The sequence below is a fragment of the Nicotiana tabacum genome, chromosome 16, assembly GCF_000715075.1.
Source record: "Nicotiana tabacum cultivar K326 chromosome 16, ASM71507v2, whole genome shotgun sequence".
In the NCBI taxonomy this organism is placed as follows: domain Eukaryota; kingdom Viridiplantae; phylum Streptophyta; class Magnoliopsida; order Solanales; family Solanaceae; genus Nicotiana; species Nicotiana tabacum.
In genome coordinates this window covers 155,431,897-155,453,521 of record NC_134095.1, presented here as the reverse complement: position 1 = coordinate 155,453,521, position 21,625 = coordinate 155,431,897, and the positions used below count along the sequence as shown (strand labels likewise).

Below are 21,625 nucleotides of genomic sequence, written 5' to 3'. Positions count from 1 at the left end.
ACTACTGCTCAAGTGTCCATGCTTATGCGCGGTCACAACCTTTATGTCCATATCAATGGTTCTCGCCTTGCCTCTACTCGCACAATGTCTCAAAACAACCGCGACATCAAAAATCCTGACTTCTTTGCATGGTATCGCCTCAATTTATCCTACGCTTCCTGCTGCTGTCACCGCTACAGCCACTGCCAAGGCTGCCTGGGATGCTTTGCACATTGCATATGCCAACAAATCTCAAACAAGAATCTTTAGATGCCAACAAATCTCAAATTTAATTGTCGACAATGTTTTGGTCCTGTCAAAAGTGAAGTCTATTTATACAGGGATGTTATATTTTTGGAAGACACCCACTAGAAGTAGTAGAAGTAAGGTTTTTAGTGAGAACCTTTAGTGGCGACCTATTGCCGCCACCAAACTAAGTGTCGAGTCGCCACAGATTCAGCGGCGAACTATATGTCGTTGGTGGAATAGCGACCTACCTTATATCTATTTTGTGACGCATTTGCTTACATTTTATGGCAACTAGGTCGCCACAAAAGCTAATTTGTTTTATTAGAGTCGCGACAAAAAGTAAACAAATAATTGCTACAAAATTAAGGTAGGTCGCTACTCAAAACGCTAACGTATAGTTCCCTGCTGAAACCATCACTCATTGTGGCAATTCGGCAGTTACCTTTGGTGGTGGCCACAGGAAGTCGTAACTGAAACCTTATTTCCTGTAGTGACCTATCCTAAAAATATTTTCTCCAATTTACAAATTAAACAGATAGATGATACTGTTTGGAATTTTTTCTCCCTATAGTCAACACATAAAATATTAAAAAATCCATTTGCTTCCCTAGCTTGGTACACCGAGCTCAAATTTTTTTTTGAGCAAGAATGTCAGCAAGTTGAACAAAGCAATCAATGACTTGAATGCCGAGCGAGGTTCAAAGCGGGTTCAGTTCTAGCTGCAACCAATTTGACGATAATGAAGATTATTATTTTTTTTTAAAAAAAAAAATGTCCGGAATACTATACGTGGTGACAATTTTTCAACCATATATTTTCAACATTCTTGTTGCTGCATCTTTAAAAAACATTCTTGTTGTTGCATCTTTCAACATTCTGAGCTTCTTTGTGTCGATGAATCCAACTTTTAGAACACCTTTTACGAGGAACAAGAGCTCAGACGTGCGAGGGTGGGTGTGAGGCGGGTTAACAAAACCCGGAGGAAATTGTAACATGGCAAGTGATATACTTTTGGCCATTTAGAGTTGGAAATTATGCTAGTCTAGCTTTTGTTATCTTTACAGGTTTTTGGGGCTTTGTGAACGATCCTGGGCATACCAGCAAACAGGGGCGAATGTAGTGTGTGAATGACTGATTCAATTGAACTCATAACTTTCGACGCATGGTAAAAAATTTATATGTAAAAATTCGTTAAAATTTAAATAAATAGTAGATATAAACCCATAACTTTAAAAATATAATGGGTTCAATATTAAAACCTTAAAATTAAATTCATAAAATTTAAATCTTAAATCCGCCTCTGCCAATATAGGTGGAGAAGTCTCCACAAACTAATGTTTGCGGAAGAATGAAGTCTGAGATTGTCAAAATGTGAAGCGAACATCATTCGATGGTATGAGATTCTGAGTATGAAGATGAAAAAACCATTTATTTAGTTTTTATTCAACAATTAAAATATTGTATGTCTGTTCAACTATACTTGTATGTGTTATTGACAAATTAATTTGTGAAATTACTAAATTTTTATATTTTCATTACTGAATCTGTTCAATATTTTGGGACATTCGCGCGAAAGGTGAGATGTCATATTATACTGTAGATAGAGCAAGTCTTGTATAGCATATCACCTCTGTCTAGTGGCGGCAAAATGGATAAAAATAATAATTATCTATCCATAGTATCCGATAAAAAGTGAGTTGAATAACGAACATTTTAAAAATTGGTCAAATATAGATAACATCTATATTATCCACTTAAAAAATAATTTTTAATGGATAATCAATGGGTTTAAACTTTTATATTTATAAACACACAAATATGGGAGAATAGAAATTCTTCCAAAAATAAGCACATTCAATAAGCCATGGGTATTCATATTATCCACCGGTTTATTTAATTTTTATCCGTATTAAATATGAGCAAGTTGGATATTTTATTTATATTACATGTTTCCGACCTGCCCATATCCGGTCCGACTTGCCTGTTTTTCACCCCTATCTCTGTCTTAGTGTTAAACCTATACTATATGCATGGATCACCCACTTATGATCGAGTGTTCTGGTTCTTGCTTGAGAATTGTGTAATTTATTATTTGAAATTTAAATTGTGAATTTAATTTTACAAATAAAGAAAATTAATTGATCTCAATGGAATATTATTATATTCTTTTCTAGAACAAAAATATAAATATGAAGAGAGACAATTCCTATTGGGATAAGAAAACCAATTCTATTTGGAATTGGAAAAGTTAATTCCTAATTGTTATAGAAAAATTATGTGGTCACCTACTTTTAAAGGGACAAGAAGTGGTATTATAAATACCCATTGAGTAAACCCTTTTGTCCATAATTTGTCATAAGCAAGATTTCATACTCATTTCACATCTAAACCCAAGAAAGCTTCCAACAGGTATTTATTTTCATGTTAGCCTAAACAAATTATATACTTAAATAAGATCTTTGTTAGAATTGTTTGTATTTGTTTCTAATTTTCTATTGCATGTTTAGAAACGTTATTATGCAATTTTCCATTATTGGAATTGAACATATTCTCAGTACTGGTTGATGCTTTTGGTAAGGAAATCATAACACAAATTATCGATATTATATTACTCAGAAACAAAAAAAAAAATGGAAGTGTGGTTTGTTTGAGAATTGTTTGAATTACATCATTTTATTCTCTGTGCGTTTTAGTTAGAACATATTGCATGGAGACAATGAACTAGATCGGCCCCTAGAGTAAATAAATACCTAAACATATTACATATAGTCAAAGAGGGAAAAAAAAAACATGTAGTCAAAGGCGTATTTCTTTTGTTCCATCAAATATCCTTCGTCCAGCTCTGGGGTTCGAGCCGTGAGTATGAATTTTCCTTTGTTAAGGATCGCTTTATCTCTCAATGTGAAATTTTTCGGCGAGAATCCATATTTAGTCGAACCCCAATGTGAGTACCAGACACCGTGTGGGAAACCAAAAAAAGAAAAACACGCAGCGATTTTGTTGGGTGGTTAACTGGTCACATTTTATTCATAAAATGACTTGGATTGGTATTAGTCAGTAAAGCAAAATCATTGTATATCGAGTAAGTACATTCGATCTAATAAGTACCTTGTGTTAGAATAGAAAAATTCTATGGCTCGGATCTTTAGTATTCTCTATTTCATGTTCTATTTCACTTCGCAATGGGGTTCTTTTTGTTGAAATTGTCAAATCCCAAATCGGTGGTTTAGCCTTTTGGTTGGAAATTTTTCCCTATAAAGGGAGGCCTAATGTTTAGGATTTAAATACACCTCTCATTTGCCTTCTCATCTTCTTAAGGCATTTGTATCTTCTCTCTTTAGTATTATTTAACTTGTATTTTGGAGTGGAATAAAATATTGGTTGTGTCCGAGGAAGTAGGCAAAATTGGCCGAACCTCGTAAATTCTGGTGTTCCTTCTATTGTTGTAGTATTGTCTTATTTATTATTTAGCGGCTGCCATAATTTTTGGTATAGTAGTTGTGACTCATTCACACTATATACATTTGGCTTCCGCAACAATTGGTATCAAAGCCAAGGTACTGTCTAAGTATGCTCTGTGGTTGCAGCATAATCTGATCTTCCACATCAGAAAAGATTTATTTTGGTAGCTGAGTCAAAGTTATGTCTGAGTATGCTCTGTGGTTGCAGCTTAGTCTAATCTTCCACACCAGAAAGAAAATAATCTTGATTTGTGTCATCAGCTATTAAATAATATTTGTGTCAAAAATAGGAGACAATAAACAAGAAGAATCTACATCAAGTGTCAATAATACGTCATCATTTGCATCTTCGCTTATGACAAGAATTGTGTCAAATGCGAAATTTGCGGTAGAAATTTTTGACGGATCAGGACATTTTGGGATGTGGCAAGGCGAGGTTCTAGATGTCCTTTTTCAACAAGGGCTAGATCGTGCCATTGAAGAAAAGAAACGAGATGTTATTGGAGAAGAAGATTGGAAAATTATCAACCGTGTTGCTTGCGGTACCATTCGATCCTACCTTGCTAGAGAGCAGAAATATCTATACACAAAAAAAACTTCTGCAAGTAAATTATGGAAAACACTGGAGGATAAACTTTTGAAGAAAAACAGTCAAAATAAATTGTACATGAAGAAGAGACCGTTTTGCTTCACCTATGTTCCTGGTACCACAATGAATGAACATATCACCAGTTTCAATAATTTGGTCACAAATTTGCAAAATATGAATGCAACTTTTGATGATGGTGACTTGGCCTTGATGTTTTTGGGGTCACTTCCTGATAAGTACGAGCATCTTCAAACTACTCTACTCCATGGAAATGACTAAGTTTCTCTCAGAGAAGTTTGTTCGGCTTTGTACAGCTATGAAAAAAAGAAAGGGAGAAAAACAGAAGGGCAGAGAAGGAGAAGCACTGGTTGTGAGGGGTCGTCCTCAAAATCAAACGAGGACAAATAAGGGAAATTCCAAGTCAAGATCTAGACCCAGAAAAGATGAATATGCTTTTTGTCGAGAAAAGGGGCACTGGAAGAAAGATTGTCCGAAGTTGAAGAATAAGGCCAAACATAACAATGGAAAGGCCATTATGGATTCAAATGTAGCTGATTGTGATGATTCAGACTTCTCATTAGTTACAACAGAGTCATCAACATCATCAGGCATATGGTTAATGGACTCGGCTTGTAGCTATCATATGTGTCCCAACAGGGACTGGTTCGTGGATTTTCAAGAAGGAGAATATGGAGTTATCCACACAGCAGACAACAGCCCTCTTACCTCATATGACATTGGTTCAATACGATTAAGGAACCATGATGGAATGATTGCAACATTAACAAATGTTCGATATGTACCGGGTTTGAAGAAGAATCTCATCTCTGTGGGAGCCCTAGAATCAAAAGGGTTCAAAATCATTGCAGAAAATGGAGTGATGAGAATATACTCCGGTGCACTAATGGTAATGAAGGCCAATCGGAAGAACAATAACATGTACCGCTATCGTGGTAGTACAATTATTGGGACAACAACAGTGACATCTAGTGATAACAAAGACGCAGAAGCACCCAAGCTACGACACATGCGTTTGGGACATGCTAGAGGAAAATCCTTGAAAACTCTATCAGATCAAGGATTGTTAAAAGGAGTAAAGACTTGAAACTTGGAGTTTTGTGAGCATTGTGTCAAAGGGAAACAGATAAGGGTTAAATTTGGTACAACGATCCATAATATTAAAGGCATTTTGGATTATGTACACTCAAATGTTTGGAGTCCTTCCAAAACACCTTCATTGGGTGGGAAGCACTATTTTGTAACCTTTGTTGATGATTTTTCCCAAAGAGTGTGGGTGTATACAATGAAGAGGAAAGATGAAGTGTTGGGAATTTTTCTCAAATGGAAAACGATGGTGGAGAATCAAACAGGCAGGAGGATCAGGTGTATTCGCATAGACAATGGAGGTGAATAAAAAAATGATCATTTCAATAAGGTCTGTGAAAATGATAGTATCGTCCGACACTTCACTGTCAGACATATACCACAATAGAATGGGGTGGCAGAACGTATGAACCGGACCTCACTGGAGAAGGTACGGTGCATGTTGTCCAATGCTGGCTTAGGCAAAGAATTTTTGGGATGAGGCAATAACATATGCATGCCACCTCATTAATCGCTTACTATCTGCTGCTATTGATGGTAAGACACCATTTGAAAAATGGTATGGAAAGCCTGCTGTAGATTATGACTCTTTGCACGTGTTTGGCTCAATTGCATATTATCATGTGACAGCGTCAAAATTGGATCCAAAGGCAAAGAAGGCTATTTTTATGGGGATTACTTCTGGAGTCAAAGGATACCGCTTATGGTGTCCTATGACAAAGAAAGTAATATTCAGCAGGGATGTTACCTTTGATGAATCTGCTATGGTAAATAAGGTAACAGAAGATACCAAACAAAATGAGGGTGCTTCTAAGCAGGTGGAGTTTGAGGGAAAATTTATTTTTCCTACACAAGAAGCAGAGGAGGAAACAAATGAAGATTATCCTCTAGAAGAAGAGCCAGTAGAGAGGGAGATTCCAACTCAGGAACCTCAACAACAACTTGAATCAATAGCAACTAGCAGACCAAAAAGGACAATAACAAAACTTGTTCGTCTTATAGAGACGGTTGCTTGTGCCACCTCAATTGTAGCTGATGATGTTCCTACCACTTATAAAAACGCAGTCCAAAGTTTAGAAGAAGATAAGTGGAGGATTGTCATGAATGATGAAATACAATCCCTTCATCAGAATCATACATGGAGATTGGCCAATCTCCCGAAGGAAAAGAAAGCGATTGGGTACAAATGGGTATTTGCAAAGAAAGAAGGATTTCCTAACCAAGAAAATGTTCGCTACAAAGCAAGATTGGTGGCCAAAGAATATGCTCAAAAGGAGGGAATTGATTACAATGAAGTGTTTCTCCAGTTGTAAAATATTCCTCCACTAGAATTATGTTGGCTTTGGCAGCACAGTTGGATTTGGAACTAGTTCAGATGGATGTAAAAACTACGTTTTTAATGGAAACTTAGAGGGGGAAATCTACATGACTCAGCCAAAAGGATTCAAAGTTGTTGGAAAGGAAAATATGGTGTGCAAACTTGAAAAATCATTGTACGGATTGAAACAATCTTCTAGACAATGGTACAAACGATTTGACAAGTTTATGTTGCGGCAAGGGTACAAGAGAAGCAAATACGATTATTGTGTGTATTTGCGCAAGCTTAAATATGGTTCCTTTGTATATCTTTTCCTATATATTGATTATATGTTGATAGCTTCCAAGAATTCGGAAGAAATTGATAAGTTGAAGATTCAACTGAAGAAGGAGTTCGAGATGTAGGATCTGGGTGAGGCAAAGAAAATTCTTGGCATGGAGATAATAAGAGATAGACGTTCAAAGAAACTCTGTTTATCTTAGAAAGAATATTTGAAAAGAGTACTACAACGTTTTGGCATAGATGAAAAGACTAAGCCAGTTAGTACTCCACTTGCTCCCCATTTTAAGCTAAGTACTACTATGTCGCCAAATGATGAAGCTGAACAAGAGTATATGTCAAGGGTACCATATGAAAATGTTGTTGGTAGCTTGATATATGCAATGGCATGTATGAGACCTGACATTTCACAAGTTGTTGGAGTTATTAACAGATATATGCATAATCCAGAAAATGAGCATTGACAAGCTGTGAAGTGGATTCTACGGTATATTCATAATACTGTATATGTTGGGTTAGTTTTTAAGCAGGAATGCAATCAGACTGTAGTTGGATATTGTGACTTAGATTTTGCGGGTGACCTGGACAAACGAAGATCAACTACTGGTTATGTGTTTACTTTTGCAAAGGCACCAGTTAGTTAGAAGTCTACTTTACAGTCACCAGTTTCTTTGTCTACAATAGAGGCAGAGTACATGGCTATTACAAAGGCTGTGAAGGAGACAATTTGGCTTCAGGGGTTACTAAAGGAGCTTGGAATTGGACAAAAAAGTATCACAATTTTTTGTGATAGTCAAAGTACCATTCAATTAGTGAAAAACCAAGTTTATCATGCAAGGACGAAACACATTAATGTTCGATATCATTTCGTACGAGAAATCATAGAAGAAGGTGGAGTCACGGTGAATAAAATTCATACTACAGAGAATCCTGCTGATATGCTGACAAAAGTGGTGATTGCGGTCAAGTTTCAACATTGTTTGGATTTGATCAACATTGTTGAACACTGAAAATTGAAGATGAAGACACAACCAAAATTTGTTATTGAGATAAAATTGAAGATGTGGAATTTTGCCAATGTGGAGATTTGTTGAAATTATCAAATCCCACATCGGTGGTTTAGCCTTTTGGTTGGGAATATTTCCCTTTAAAGGGAGGCCTAATGTTTAGGATTTAAATACACCTCTCATTTGCCTTCTCATCTTCTTAAGGCATTTGTATCTTCTCTCTTTAGTATTATTTCACTTGTATTTTGGAGTGGAATAAAATATTGGTTGTATCCGAGGAAGTAGGCAAAATTGGCCGAACCTCATAAATTCTGGTGTTCCTTTTATTGTCGTATTATTGTCTTATTTATTATTTAGCGGCTGCCATAATTTTTGGTATAGTAGTTGTGACTCATTCACACTATATACATTTGGCTTCCGCAACAATTTTCACCCTTCCCTCATTTGATGCTTTAGGCTTAGCGATGGTCAATTTTACCAATATTTGGAGCTAAATCAGAATAAGTTTACTGAATTTTTAAAATCTAATTTAGATATTTAGAAGTTATACAAAAGTACTTTAATTAAAAAAAAATTAATCTAAGTTAATGTTTAAAAGGCTGGAGTGCAAGGCGAAACCTTTAATAAGCCTGGAGACATGATGCACAAGTCCACTGATATTTTGAATTTTACTACGTATCTTATAGATTAATGACAGTTATTACAAACTGCAGATTTCATGGTGGCCAGTGTTCAAAGAGTCCAAAAACTGGCGGATATTCAGGCTATCCGCAGTCACAATATACTCAATCTAGCTACAATTATCCGCCGCCACCTCCTGAATCAAGGAAAAGGCTGCAGAGGAAATATTCAAAGATCAATGATGACTACAACAGCATAGAGCAGGTTACTGATGCGCTTGCATGTGCTGGGCTTGAGACTTCGAACTTAATTGTTGGGATCGATTTTACCAAGAGCAATGCGTGGATGGGCGCGAGGTCATTCCACGGGAAAAATTTGCATCACAAAATCCAAATGAACAAGCAATATCCATCATTGGGAGAACACTATCAGAATTTGATGAGGATAACCTGATTCCTTGTTTTGGATTTGGTGATGTCTCGACAAGTGACCAACACGTCTTCAGTTTCTATCCTGATGGGAGATTCTGTAATGGATTCGAGCAAGTACTGAGTCGATATAGACAATTAGTTCCTCAATTACGCCTTTCAGGACCAACATCGTTTGCTCCTATTATTGAAATGTCAATCAGTATTGTAGAGCAGAGTGGTGGCCAGTACCATGTTTTATTGATAATCGCGGATGGACAGGTTGGAAATGGAAACGTTACAAGAGATGCGCGTAACAGATTAAACCCTCAAGAGAAGAGAACAATTGAAGCAATTGTGAAAGCAAGTAAATATGCCTTGTCTATTGTTGTAGTTGGGGTTGGAGACGGGCCGTGGGACATGATGAGGGAATTCGATGACAACATCCCCGCTCGAGCCTTTGACAATTTCCAGTTTGTTAATTTAACGGAAATCATGTCAAAAAATGCAGACAGGTCCAGGAAAGAAGCAGAGTTTGCCTTAGCAGCATTGATGGAAATACCGTCTCAGTACAAGGCAACTCTCGAGCTGAACATTTTGGGTGCTCGTCGAGGGCTGGAAATTAACACGATTCCTCTTCCCCCTCCTCGCGGTGGTGCAATTTAGTGCCGCTCTTCTTTCTGTTGTTAAACGTTGTTTTTTAAACTTTTCTTTCATTGTAGAGTAAGTTTCTGGTGTATCAATCACTACTTCTTTCTGTTGTTAAAGTTTGTATTTTTAACTTTTCTTTAATTCGGAACAAGTTTCTGGTTTTTTGTTTTATGAGCCAATGTGTCTTGTTAAATTTGTGAGTATAGAACCGAGAGAACTGTGATTTATGGCTGTCTTGTTACGGATACTACAGCCAAACCTCTCTATAATAGCTTTGTTTGTTCCATCATCGCCAAACCTCTCTATAATAGCTTTGTTATAGACAAAAATTGTCCAAAAAATCGGACTCTAAAATAACTTGCCTTTTATAGTATTCTGTCATTTCCATTGTGTACTTTTCGAGTTGTTTGTGTTCTACAACAAAGTGAAATGTTCGTAGCTTTCATTACAATAACAACAACATACATACTGTGATCCCACAAGTGGAGTCTGAGGAGCATGGGGTGTACGCAAACCTTACCCCTACGTCTTGTGAGGTAGAGAAACCGTTTCCGAATTTTTCTTTTTTGGGATGGAGGCCAGGTGTTGGAGGGAGTTGATATGAGAAAATCCATAACTCTTTGTTAAAGCTGCCTGATTTATGGAAGTTCTACTCATATTAAATATTCACATCAAAACTAATAAATGTATGGCGTACGTTCTTTTGTTAAATTAATATGGTTAATTCTTGGTCACTAAGAGGTGCTATTTTGTTCTCAGAGGTGACTGGACTACACCAAGAGGTGCTTTTCTTACGTAATTTTGCCTACCGTTCTATTTCCGTACCGAAGGAAATGAGTTTCGAACTCATGATACAATCTTCTTGTACGTTGATTTAACAAATCGATATGTTAAGCAGCTTAGTCATACCTCCAAGTTATTGATTGTAAAGAAATTGGATGTGTCATGTTTGGCTGGTCCCTCGAACGGCTATCTGTACAATTTGATTAATTTTTTGTATCTTTTAAAAAAAATTTAATAATCGGTTCGACGGTACATTGATTTAGTCAATTTTTAGAAATTCATGATGCACACCCCTAGTAATATGTACTTAGTTATACATGGATAAGAGCAAAAATACATAACAATAAGTAATCCCTAAATAGCAATTCCTTATTATTTAATTTATTCCATGTATAACAATTTATGCGTTATTACAGTTCGTATTACTTATTCTTTATATAACAATCTTTGTATTAATATCACGAGTCTTACGGTACGCGCATTGCGCGTGTAATCTATCAAAATGAGTATAAAACTTTTAAAAAATTATATAAATATTATTTTTAAATTAAAATAAATGTGTAAATTTATTTCAACAAAGAATGTTGATTTTGTATAGCTAATTCAATCAGGAATATTAATTTATACCTTTCGCTCACTATGTTTTCTTTTAGCTATTTTAACTACTACCTTAAATTACTTATGAATAAATATATATAATTTATTTTAATTAATTTCAATATATAAATTTATCTTATATATGTTTTACTTTTCGAGTATTGTAATCGGTTTTTAATTTAATATGTGTATAAATTTACAATATGTATTCAACTAATTCAAATAATTAACTTAAAGTACATTATAGTACTTATTACTTCAAATTAAAAATACTACTATTATTTTCAAAACGTAAGCATATCGTATTAAACTTATTTATATATATTTTCATACACAACCTAGTATGTTTAAGTTTGGTTTACATATTATTAGTAATCTTTAATTTTTGAAGACCTAAAATTAGATCTAAAATTTTATTAGTAGATTTCTAACACGTTTGTACACATTTTTTCTAATGCACGTGTGAAAATGTCATAATTACTTTACATAATTTATTTAAGGAAAAGATTTATAAGTAAATATTTATTTGGTGTTTAATTCCTAAAATTGAGTTTCTATATATGTAGTCCGAATAAGGGAAAATTTAATGACCAAAATTTAGTTGACTTTTAAGTTCTAAATATTAGTAGAATAATTAAATTATAATTATAACCAATATAAAATCTATATTAAAGGGTAAAAAAGACGAACGACATTTCACTAAGGGTCTTCGTGCTAGGATAAGCGCGATGCGCGTGTACCTTCTATCGATCCGTATAAAATTATGAAAAATATAAGCCCTTAACAATAAGATTTTTAAAAATATAAGCTCTTGAATATGACAAATATTGAGCCTACTTAGTAACAAAAAATAGTGGATGTTCTATCTAAGCACGACAACAACCAAGATAATTGAAAGTTTAGTGTTATTATGTATCTCGTTCTTTTATATTAATTTCGTATCAAAATAGTCATCTAGGTACCATGTATTCTAAGACAAGTTAACTACAAAGAGAAGAAAAATTAACGATAGATAAATTATGTAGTTAAATAATAAAATTTATCGCTAATCCTACTTAGTGACAGAATCAACTATATATCATAAAAAATCCTATTAGCTACAAGATGAATTTACTAACTAATTCTTGTTTTGTAAAGTTAAATTATGTAGCAAAATATCTCAGTAATAATATTAGTTTTTGTTTGACCAAAAAATAAAAGTCATTTTCCATCTATTTTATTTTAACATATGCACTGAGGTAATTTAGGTACTTTTGTAAATTAAATTATGATAATTAGTTTCTTATCACAAATTAATGATTACTATTTTTTTCAACAATAATTACTATTTCAAAACTTAATGCCATAGTAAATTTTAACGAATTTAACAACCAAGCTTCTAATAAAATACTTATGATTTAAATTTTAAAAACAACAAATAAATCATATGAAAAGAAAAATTGGTCTTTTTGATTAAACAAGGACAAAGAAAAAAAATACCACATAAAACGTGAAGTTTCCTTGTTGGAAACCAACAAAAATCTTTCCTCCTACCTTTTTTGTGGTCCTTTATGTCTTAATATATTGTATCCTTATTAGGAGAAGATATCAAACACTAAATTATATTAGATTTTTTTATTTATTTAGAATTCCTAAATATAAGGAAAGTTTTTGATTTTACAATTTTATCCAATGTAAATTTTGTTTTTAAAGGGTAAAAAAAGCGAACACCATTTCGCTAAGGACCTTCGTGCTTTTAATATAGTATAGATATAGATATAGATATAGATAGGGATGTTCACGGTTTGGTTTGATCGGTTTTTAATTAAAACCAAAACCAAACCAATTTAATCGGTTTTTAAAATTTTAAAATCAAAACCAAACCAAATTAAATATAAACCATCGGTTTGATTGTTATTGGTTTGGTTCGATTTTTCGGTTCTTAGTAAGCTAATAATAAGTCGATAACAGTGAAACAACACTATACAATAATCTGAAAATAATTTGCTAAATTTATGCTTTTTGTATATTTCTTCTGGAACTGAAAGTTTATTTACCTCTTTATATGAAAAGAATGAACAAAAAAACAAACTAAATGTTTGCTTTTTCAAGCTTTAGCCACTATAGTCCTGCAATTTGAGTTTGTTTTCTTTACTCTTACGGTCGGATTTTTTTTAACTCTTCTGTTAGGCAAAAGTATGTGCGAAGGGTTAGAGAATTAAAGTCTTAAAGGAAAAGAAAATTAGCCGATTCGTATTATTTTGGGCTTAGACAATCTTTTAAGATATAAGTGGGATAAATCAAAATTCAGAATAACAATTAAATTGCATAAAATATTTAAAATTATTTAGAAAAAGATATTATATTGTAAATAAATAATTATTAAATTTTGTATATAATTAATCGGTTTGGTTTGGTTTAATTTTTAGTTTTTATAATAGAACCAAAACCAAATCAAATATTATCGGTTTTTAAAATTTAAAACCAAAACCAATCCAAATCAAAAAAAATATCGATTTACTTAATCGGTTTGGTTCGATTTTCGATTTGGATCGGCCCTACGGTATAGATATAGATTATTCATGGTATATCAATTCTTGCGTCATTACAATCCCGATTTAACTAAATCATCACCCAAATGACCCTAGTGAGAAAATAAAGGAATAGAAGCCTTTCACTTACCAATCCAAAAGATGCCAGGCGTGACTAGAACTTTACTGTTAATAAACTTCCACACCCCTAAAATAACGAGTGAAAATTGCATGAGCTAATCAGCTTTTGGACGGATAATGGAAGAATAGGTAACGTTTGTAAAGTCATTGAAAAATAACTATTATTTTATACGGAGATAAAATCTGGACGAAAATACCCCGGTTGAAACACAGAAAGTTTCAATATAATAATTTCTGCGTATAAATTTCCAGCATGTTCTATTGATATTTCCGAAATTTTTAAGGTAATAATTTCTGCTAACATTCGATTACCAGTTGGAAATGAGACTATTTCTTATTTTTTTTTTCCCCAAATACCCTAATACATGCACAACTATATCTTCCTACTATGCACTATCCATTTGGTCTTTTCACCAAAATCCTTCTGACGCAAACAACAAACAAACAGGAAACAAGTAGTAGAGCCCAGAAAACTACATAACTCCTTAAACAAAAATTACTACAACCATGTACAAGATTCATTCAACGTCGTCGATTTGGACGAGGTACGAGGACAAGTTATTCGAGGAGGCTTTAGTTATGTACCCTGAAGGTGTTGTTAACAGATGGCAGAAAATTGCAATTCATGTTCCTGGTAAGAGTCCTGAGGATGTCATGGCTCACTATGATGCACTTGTCCATGATGTCTTCGTGATTGACTCGGGACGAGTCGAGATCCCGAGTTACCATGATCGTTCTTCCGAGTGGGAGCCTGAATCTGGAACCAGTCGTAATATCTCTTTTATGTCAAATTACAAGAACCATACTGAACAGATCAGGAAAAAGGGCACCCCTTGGACCCCAGAAGAACACAGGTTATTCTTTCTTTTTCCTTTTTTCCTTCTGAAGGTAGACGTAAATGGTAAAATTGATGTCACGTGACCAGGAGATTACAGATAGGTTACTGGTTCGAGTTGTTGAAATAGTCTCTTGCATAAATGCCATAAATGCAGGGTAAGACTGCATACAATAGACCCTTATGGTCCAGCCCTTCTCGTATCCCCTCGCATAGCAGGAGCTTAATGCACCGGGCTGCCCCTTTTTTTTTCCTTTTCCCAACTCGTGTCTTAATCTGTGCCCATACTATTTCATTGGGTGTGTACATATTATTCCATCAGTATATATTGGTAGAGGCGAATTCATAATTCAAACGTGAAAGGTTGATCTTAGAGTTAAATTTATTTTACTTTTAGAATTGTGGAATCAGATTTTACAAAAAAGTTTAAATTGTATAGTAGTTGTTTTCATATGTATATCTATGCTTTGTGTCGAATATACTAGATTCAGTTAAACACGTTACACTAAAGCCTGGCTGTGCTGACTACTTGGTGATTATGTCAACCAAGACCTAGAAGAAAAACATCACCAAATTTGGTTTTTGTGTTGGATTCAATTATTAGGTTTTTGTTTATGGGTACAATTTATGTATTTAGGTTATTGAGCCGAGAATCTATTAGAAATAGTTTTTTTACCTTTTCAAGATAGGAATAAGATCTGCTTACAATATCCTCTCCAGACCTCACTCGTGGGATACACTGCATACAATTTTCTTACTTTTGGAAAATTATGTGAGTGTACAACCTATAATCTTTGTCATCCTCAATATTTTCCACATGTTAATAATGAAAGTCTTCTTACCTATTGGGTACTATTCTGGGTTAATTTGTTTATCGCTCTTCTTACCGTTTAAGAGTTTAAAGATTGCTTTAGAAAAATATGAAGTCAGGTACAAGACTTTGGCTCAAAATGAGCCTCTTTAATTTAAACTAATTACATATCCTTATCTCTATGTTACATTAAAAGATTTTATTATGACAAACCTGGCTAGTTGTCACTATTTAAAATTTAGGTCTCAAGTCAAAAGATAGGTTCGCTAAAATTTCGTGGTAGGGTAAATGGCCTTTGCTTGTACAATAAAGAACTCTAGGATATTCTCAATGAGTTCTTCTCCGTTGATTGGCTGACACTTGTTACACTTAGGGGAATACGAGATTTTCATCAAGGAAATTCAAAAAATACTAAAGTGTCAGACCTATGGTTGTACTCACAATCTAAAACACTTTAACGAACACCTTTGCCGCTACATTGATAGCTTCCCTTGTGTCAAGGTACTCCCTACTCCCTTTTTATGTTTAAAAATAGTTTAACTTAAACTTTTATTTTAGCTCTATGAAAAGATTTTTATAGCCCCAAAAATGATTTGGGAGTACAAGTTTCAAAATTTTGTAATGACAAAAATATTGTGACATGACACACAGTTCACAAGTTTTAAACATTTTCATTTTTTTCTTCTTAAATTTGGTGCTTATTCAACCTTTGCCACATAAAATGGGAGTAGGCATATGAATAAAAAGAATCTTTTGCGACAGCCCAGTGCACAAGGCATCTCGCGTTCACTCAGAGTTCGGGGAAAGGCCGCACACCAAGGGGTGTGATATAGACAGTCTACGCTAGTGGCAGCAAAATGGTTAAAAGAAAACAGTTATCCTCTCATATTATCTATTAAAATATGAGTTGTATAATGAACTGGGTCAAATATGGATAAGAACCATATTATCCACTTAGAAAATGGATGACCAATGGGTTTAAGCCTCTAATTGACAAGTTTGGGAGACTCGGAATTCTCCCCAAAGTGATCATATTCAAGAAGTAATGGATAATATGGATATCCTAATTATTCGTAGGTAACCCCTTTTTTATCTGTATTAAATATGGATCGGGTCAAATAATTTATTCGTTTTAGCAATACTGTTTTCGTCCCGCCCATATCCGACTGTCCCGCCCGTTTGCCACCCCTAGTCTACGCTAATGCATGCATTGGTGGCTGCTTCCACAGCTCGAACTCGTGTCATACGGAGACAACTTTCCTGTTGCTCCAAAGGAAAGGGATGTTAATGTTATGTTGGCTTACAATCCTTGAATTTCTTGTCTCAGATTATTCCTTATTGGGCTGGAGAGATATGGAAAGGATGACTGGAGAAGCATTTCAAGAAATGTAGTGGTAACAAGGACTCCTATGCAGGTAGCAAGTCATGCTCAAAAATACTTTCAGAGACAAGAAGACATTAAAAAGAAAGAAAGGAAAAGGTCCAGCATTCATGACATTGCAGTGGATGCCAATATTCTGCTTCCTCAAAACAATAACCAGAATCAAGGAGGCTATCAGAATTACAACTTCCCTTTGTAAATAATGGTACATGAATGTTACAATGGACTCGAAACTTGTAAAGTTTATTCTTCATAGCTAGCTGGCAATTGATTTAGGGAATTATTTAGTGAACTGGGAGTTTATACGGTCAAATTTTTCTATAAAAATCTCGTTTGTTTCGATATTTTTTGGCTCGTTATAATGAAGTGTTGTTATAGAGTACATATATTGTAACATAATGTAAAATCGATTTTGAGAAAAACTTGACTTTTATAGTGAATGACTGTTATATAGAGATGTTGTTATAGAGAGGTCTGACTGTATATTGATCTTTAACGTGTAATTATAAACTTAGCGGAAATGGTTGGATTTTGGTAGCAGGACGAAACGGTATTCTTTCCGAGGACATGGCCCTTGATAGGAAGGCCTGGAGGTCAAGCATTAGGGTTGTAGGATAGGGATAGTAAAGCTTTCCTTACTTCATTCCGGGGGTGAGGCGGGGTTGGATTAGGGTTGATCTTAGATGACTTGCAGTTTATGTTGGACTCACACTATTCTTATTGTTTGTCTTAGCCCCGGGCCTTAGATTATGGTTAATGTTATTGCATGTCATTCATCTTTCGGTTTTTATGTGTATGTTACTATTACGGTTTCTGTTGGAGTTACTAATGAATTCTCTCCTCTTGTTTTTTTTACTTTATTTTCGTTTTTCTGAGCCGAGCGTCTATCGGAAACAGCCTCTCGGCCCCTATCGGGGCAGGGGTAAGGTCTGCGTACACATTACTCTCCCCAGACCCCACTATGTGGGATTTTACTGGGTAGTTATTGTTGTTGACGAAACGGTATTCAATATGTTTGCCTTTTTTTTTAATGAAGATTATGTTCTATGGTCCTGTGTCTTCTACTGTAACTTGATATCAGCAATTTGCTGTGATGTCAAGTTAAATTTCAGAAACAACTCTAGCTTTAACTAAACCTAAGAACATATTAACTCCGATTGTCAAGGTTGAGTGCACGGGTTTGATTTCACAGCTTAAGATAAGAAAGAAAGATTTCATCCTTTTTGTAAAGCAATGGTCTTGTAGACTTCTCTCCATTCTTTTGACCTCATAGTTGTTGGGATCGAAATAACAAGGTGTCACGCGGAAGCTAACATTCCAAACTTTGAACGACAATAAATAAGACGACATACATTTGATAGCATCGATTTTTTACAAGCTTACCGTAAAAAGTTGGGCATGTCTAAATCTTATCCATATTTTGAGGAGGTTAGGTTTTATGTCTCCCTCCTTCATATCTTCAGATTTTGGTTATTAATTTACATGATAGGGGTCGATGCAAAACCCCTTGTCATTACAAGACGACTTCAATAAAAATCAGAGGACAAAAAAAAATAACTATTAAACTAGGCATAATAATCAATCAGACCTATATATGATTTATTATTAATATAAAAACAAAAAATAAATTTTCTGACAGAATAGTCTCCCCTAAACAACTCTCTAAAAGGCTACAATGTGGAGGTTGTTGTGTTCTGTCGTGAGAAGTCATATGAAGGAGATTTATTGCTTTTATAATCCTTTTCACGAAGTACAGTAGTCACTTTCATCAATTAATCCAAAGAAGAACGAACAAATAGCAGCCATAGTGATATCAAACAGCCAGCAATTATGAATTTTGTTTGGTTTCTGCAGCAGATGTATAAATTCAACAACATTTGTTCATGACAATATATTCTGTTGATTCAACTGTGTCATGGACTTCACTAAGTGCTTTTTCTTACTCATTTCACTCTTTGTTATTGGCATATCAAGAATTGCAAATGCAAGTGATCCTGACATACTTTCAGACTTCATTCTCCCAGAAAATCAAACATGAGCATGTGGAGACTTCTTCACTTATACTGGCATGCGCGGGATCGTTCACAAAGTCCCAAAAACCTTTACTGTAATCAAAGCTAGTTTAGCAGAATTCCCAGCTCTAAATGGCCAAAGTGTGTCACTTGCCATGTTACAATTTCCCCCGGGTGCTGTTAACCCTCCTCACACACACCCTCGCGCATCTGAGCTCTTGTTCCTCGTAAAAGGTGTTTTAGAAGTTGGATTTATCGACACAAAGAACGTTCTGTATAAACAGAAGCTCAGAGCCGGGGACATGTTTATTTTCCTTAAAGGACTAGTTCATTATCAGTATAACCGGAACCATTATAAACAAGCTGTGGCCAGATATCTCTGCATTTGGTAGCGCGACTGCTGGCACTGTTTCATTGCCATTGTCTATTTTTGGCAATGATATTGATGATATCGTACTTTCCAAGTCGTTGAAGACCGATGTTGGCACCATTTGAGAAGATACAAGCAGGATTTCCCAAACCCTGAATTTAGGCCTTGAGTCACTACCTAAAGACATATAGTATCAAGTGTTGGATCCATGATCTAGTACTTCTAGTACTTATGCTGTGTACTTGATGAAATGTCCATAACTTGAGAACAATAAGGTTATTAGTAAACTAATAACAGTATTGGACCTCAGAGCACTGTAATTCCCTTAATAATTCAAAACAGTGATTTTATCTTTCTATTGTCTTCTTCATGCATTAATATGGAATAAACTTTCAATTAACGTGAAGCTGTAACCATATTTTCTGTTCCTTCCCAATCTTGTGGTGAAACCACCACTAGAAGTATTTTGCGAAATATAACATCGCATAAAGAGTATTGAATGAAGAGTCAGTGGCAGAGCCACTTTCAACCAAGGGGTTTCTACGCCTCTTTGCCGGAAAATTAAATTGTATTGCTAGATAAATTTTTCTGTTTTATGTATATTTACTAGAAGTTGACTCCCCTAAACTTTTCGGTGTTATTTTTTATAATTTTTCCACCCTTTGATGAAAATTCTGGCTCCGCCACCGTGAAGAGTTATGCCAAATATAAAGTTTCAGACATGATTTATGCACTGACCAAGAGAATAAGAGTCTTTCTGAATAACAGCAAAATATTCTTCTGCCAAGAGAAAGTCTTATACAACCAGAGATCTTAGACAACAAATTTATTCCTATATAATTCGGACTATAAATCCTATTTAGACATTAATTTAAACAAAATAACAAATCTATTCACAACATGTATGGTGCGCTTGCATTATAACTACTGCTTTGTGAATGTTTTGATGTATCAGAAGAAGCTACACCACAGCAAGGAGGGGGAAGAGGAATCGTGTTAATTTCCAGTCCTCGACCAGCACCTAGAATGTTCAGCTCGAGAGTTGCCTTGTACTGAGATGGTATTTCCATCAATGCTGCCAATGCAAACTATGCTTCTTTCCTGGACCTGTCCACATTTTTCGACATGATTTCTGTAAAATTAACAAACTGGAAATTATCAAACGCTCGAGCAGGTATATTGTCATCGAATTCCCTCATCATATCCCACGGCCCATCTCCAACCCCAACTACAACAATAGACAACGCGTATTGACTTGCTTTCACAATTGCTTCAACTGTTCCATTCTCTTGAGGACTTAATTGACCAACCTGTCCATCTGCTATTATCAACAAAACATGGTATTGGCCACCACTCTGCTCTACAATACTGATTGCCATTTCAATAATAGGAGCAAACGACGTTGGTCCAGCAAGACGTAATTGAGGAGCTAATTGTCTATATCGACTCAGTACTTGCTCGAATCCATAACATACTTTCTCATCAGGATAGAAACTGAAGACTTGTTGGTCATGTGTTGAGGCATCACCAAATCCAAAACAAGGAATTAAGTTGTCCTCATCAAATTTTGATAGTGTTCTTCCAATGATGGATATTGCTTGTTCATATGGATTTTGCTGATTATCCGCAATCCGATGCAAACTTTTCCCCTGGAATGACCTTGCACCGGTCCACTCATTGCTCTTGGTAAAATCGATCCCAACAATTAAGTTTGAAGACTCTAGTCCTGCACGTGCAAGCGCATCAGTAACTTGTTCTAAGCTGTTGTAGTCATCGTCGATCTTTGAATATTTCGTTGATGCAGGAGGTGGACCACAATATGCCTGATAAGTCGGATAATTGTAGCTCGATTGGGTATATTGTGACTGCGGATTGCCTGAATATCCGCCGGTTTTTGGCCTCTTTGAACACTTGCCACCCATGAAATCTGTAGATTCTAACAAAGATCTGTATTTTAAGTGTACAATTTGTTTAGGCTAATATACGAAAATAGGAATAAACAGAAAGGAGTATGAAATCTTGCTTATGACGAATTATGGACAAAAGGGTTTACTATATCGGTATTTATAATACCACTTCTTGTCCCTTTCCAAGTAGGTAACAACCACATAACTTTTGTATTACATTAGGAATTAACTTTTTCAATTCCAAATAGAATAGGTTTTCCTATCCCAATAGGAATTGTTTCTTTCCATATTTATAATTTTGTTCTGGAAAAGAATATAATAATATTCCATTGAGATCAAATTATTTTTTTATTTGTAAAATAAAATTCACAATTTAGTTTGTAAATAATAAATTAAATAGTTCTCAAGCAAGAATCAGAACACTCATAAGTGGGTGATATACTATACAAGACTTGCTCTATCTACAATATAATATGACATCTCGCCTTTCGCGCGAATGTTTATGTCCCAGAATATTGAACAGATTCAATCATGACTATACACAAATTTAGTAATTTCACAAATTAATTGGTCATTAACACACACAAGTATAGTTGAATAGATATACATTGTT

General features: G+C 34.8%; 2 protein-coding genes and 2 pseudogenes across 2 annotated transcripts; 3 read left to right on the top strand and 1 right to left on the bottom strand.

The window, feature by feature from the left end:
- The first annotated feature begins 8,676 nt into the window (after positions 1-8,676).
- LOC107759720 (E3 ubiquitin-protein ligase RGLG2-like) lies at positions 8,677-9,680 on the top strand (annotated as a pseudogene).
- Positions 9,681-14,203: 4,523 nt separating this feature from the next.
- On the top strand, positions 14,204-16,922 carry LOC107759728 (transcription factor SRM1-like). The gene is made up of 2 exons (XM_016577728.2): positions 14,204-14,550; positions 16,670-16,922. The coding sequence occupies exons 1-2, from the start codon at positions 14,204-14,206 to the stop codon at positions 16,920-16,922; spliced, it is 600 nt and encodes a 199-aa protein (XP_016433214.1).
- A 1,716-nt stretch (positions 16,923-18,638) lies between these two features.
- Positions 18,639-19,230, top strand: LOC142170474 (putative germin-like protein 9-2; annotated as a pseudogene).
- A 686-nt stretch (positions 19,231-19,916) lies between these two features.
- Positions 19,917-21,122, bottom strand: LOC107759727 (E3 ubiquitin-protein ligase RGLG2-like). Its single transcript, XM_016577726.2, has one exon. The coding sequence runs from the start codon at positions 21,025-21,027 to the stop codon at positions 20,194-20,196; it is 834 nt and encodes a 277-aa protein (XP_016433212.2). The 5' UTR covers positions 21,028-21,122; the 3' UTR covers positions 19,917-20,193.
- Between the last annotated feature and the right edge of the window lie 503 nt (positions 21,123-21,625).

Coding starts and splice junctions, on each gene's coding strand:
- LOC107759728 (XM_016577728.2), top strand. CDS start 14,204: ATGTACAAGATTCATTCAACGTCGTCGATTTGGACGAGGTACGAGGAC. Junction 14,551..16,669: donor TGGACCCCAGAAGAACACAG/GTTATTCTTTCT, acceptor TTCTTGTCTCAG/ATTATTCCTTATTGGGCTGG.
- LOC107759727 (XM_016577726.2), bottom strand. CDS start 21,027: ATGGGTGGCAAGTGTTCAAAGAGGCCAAAAACCGGCGGATATTCAGGC.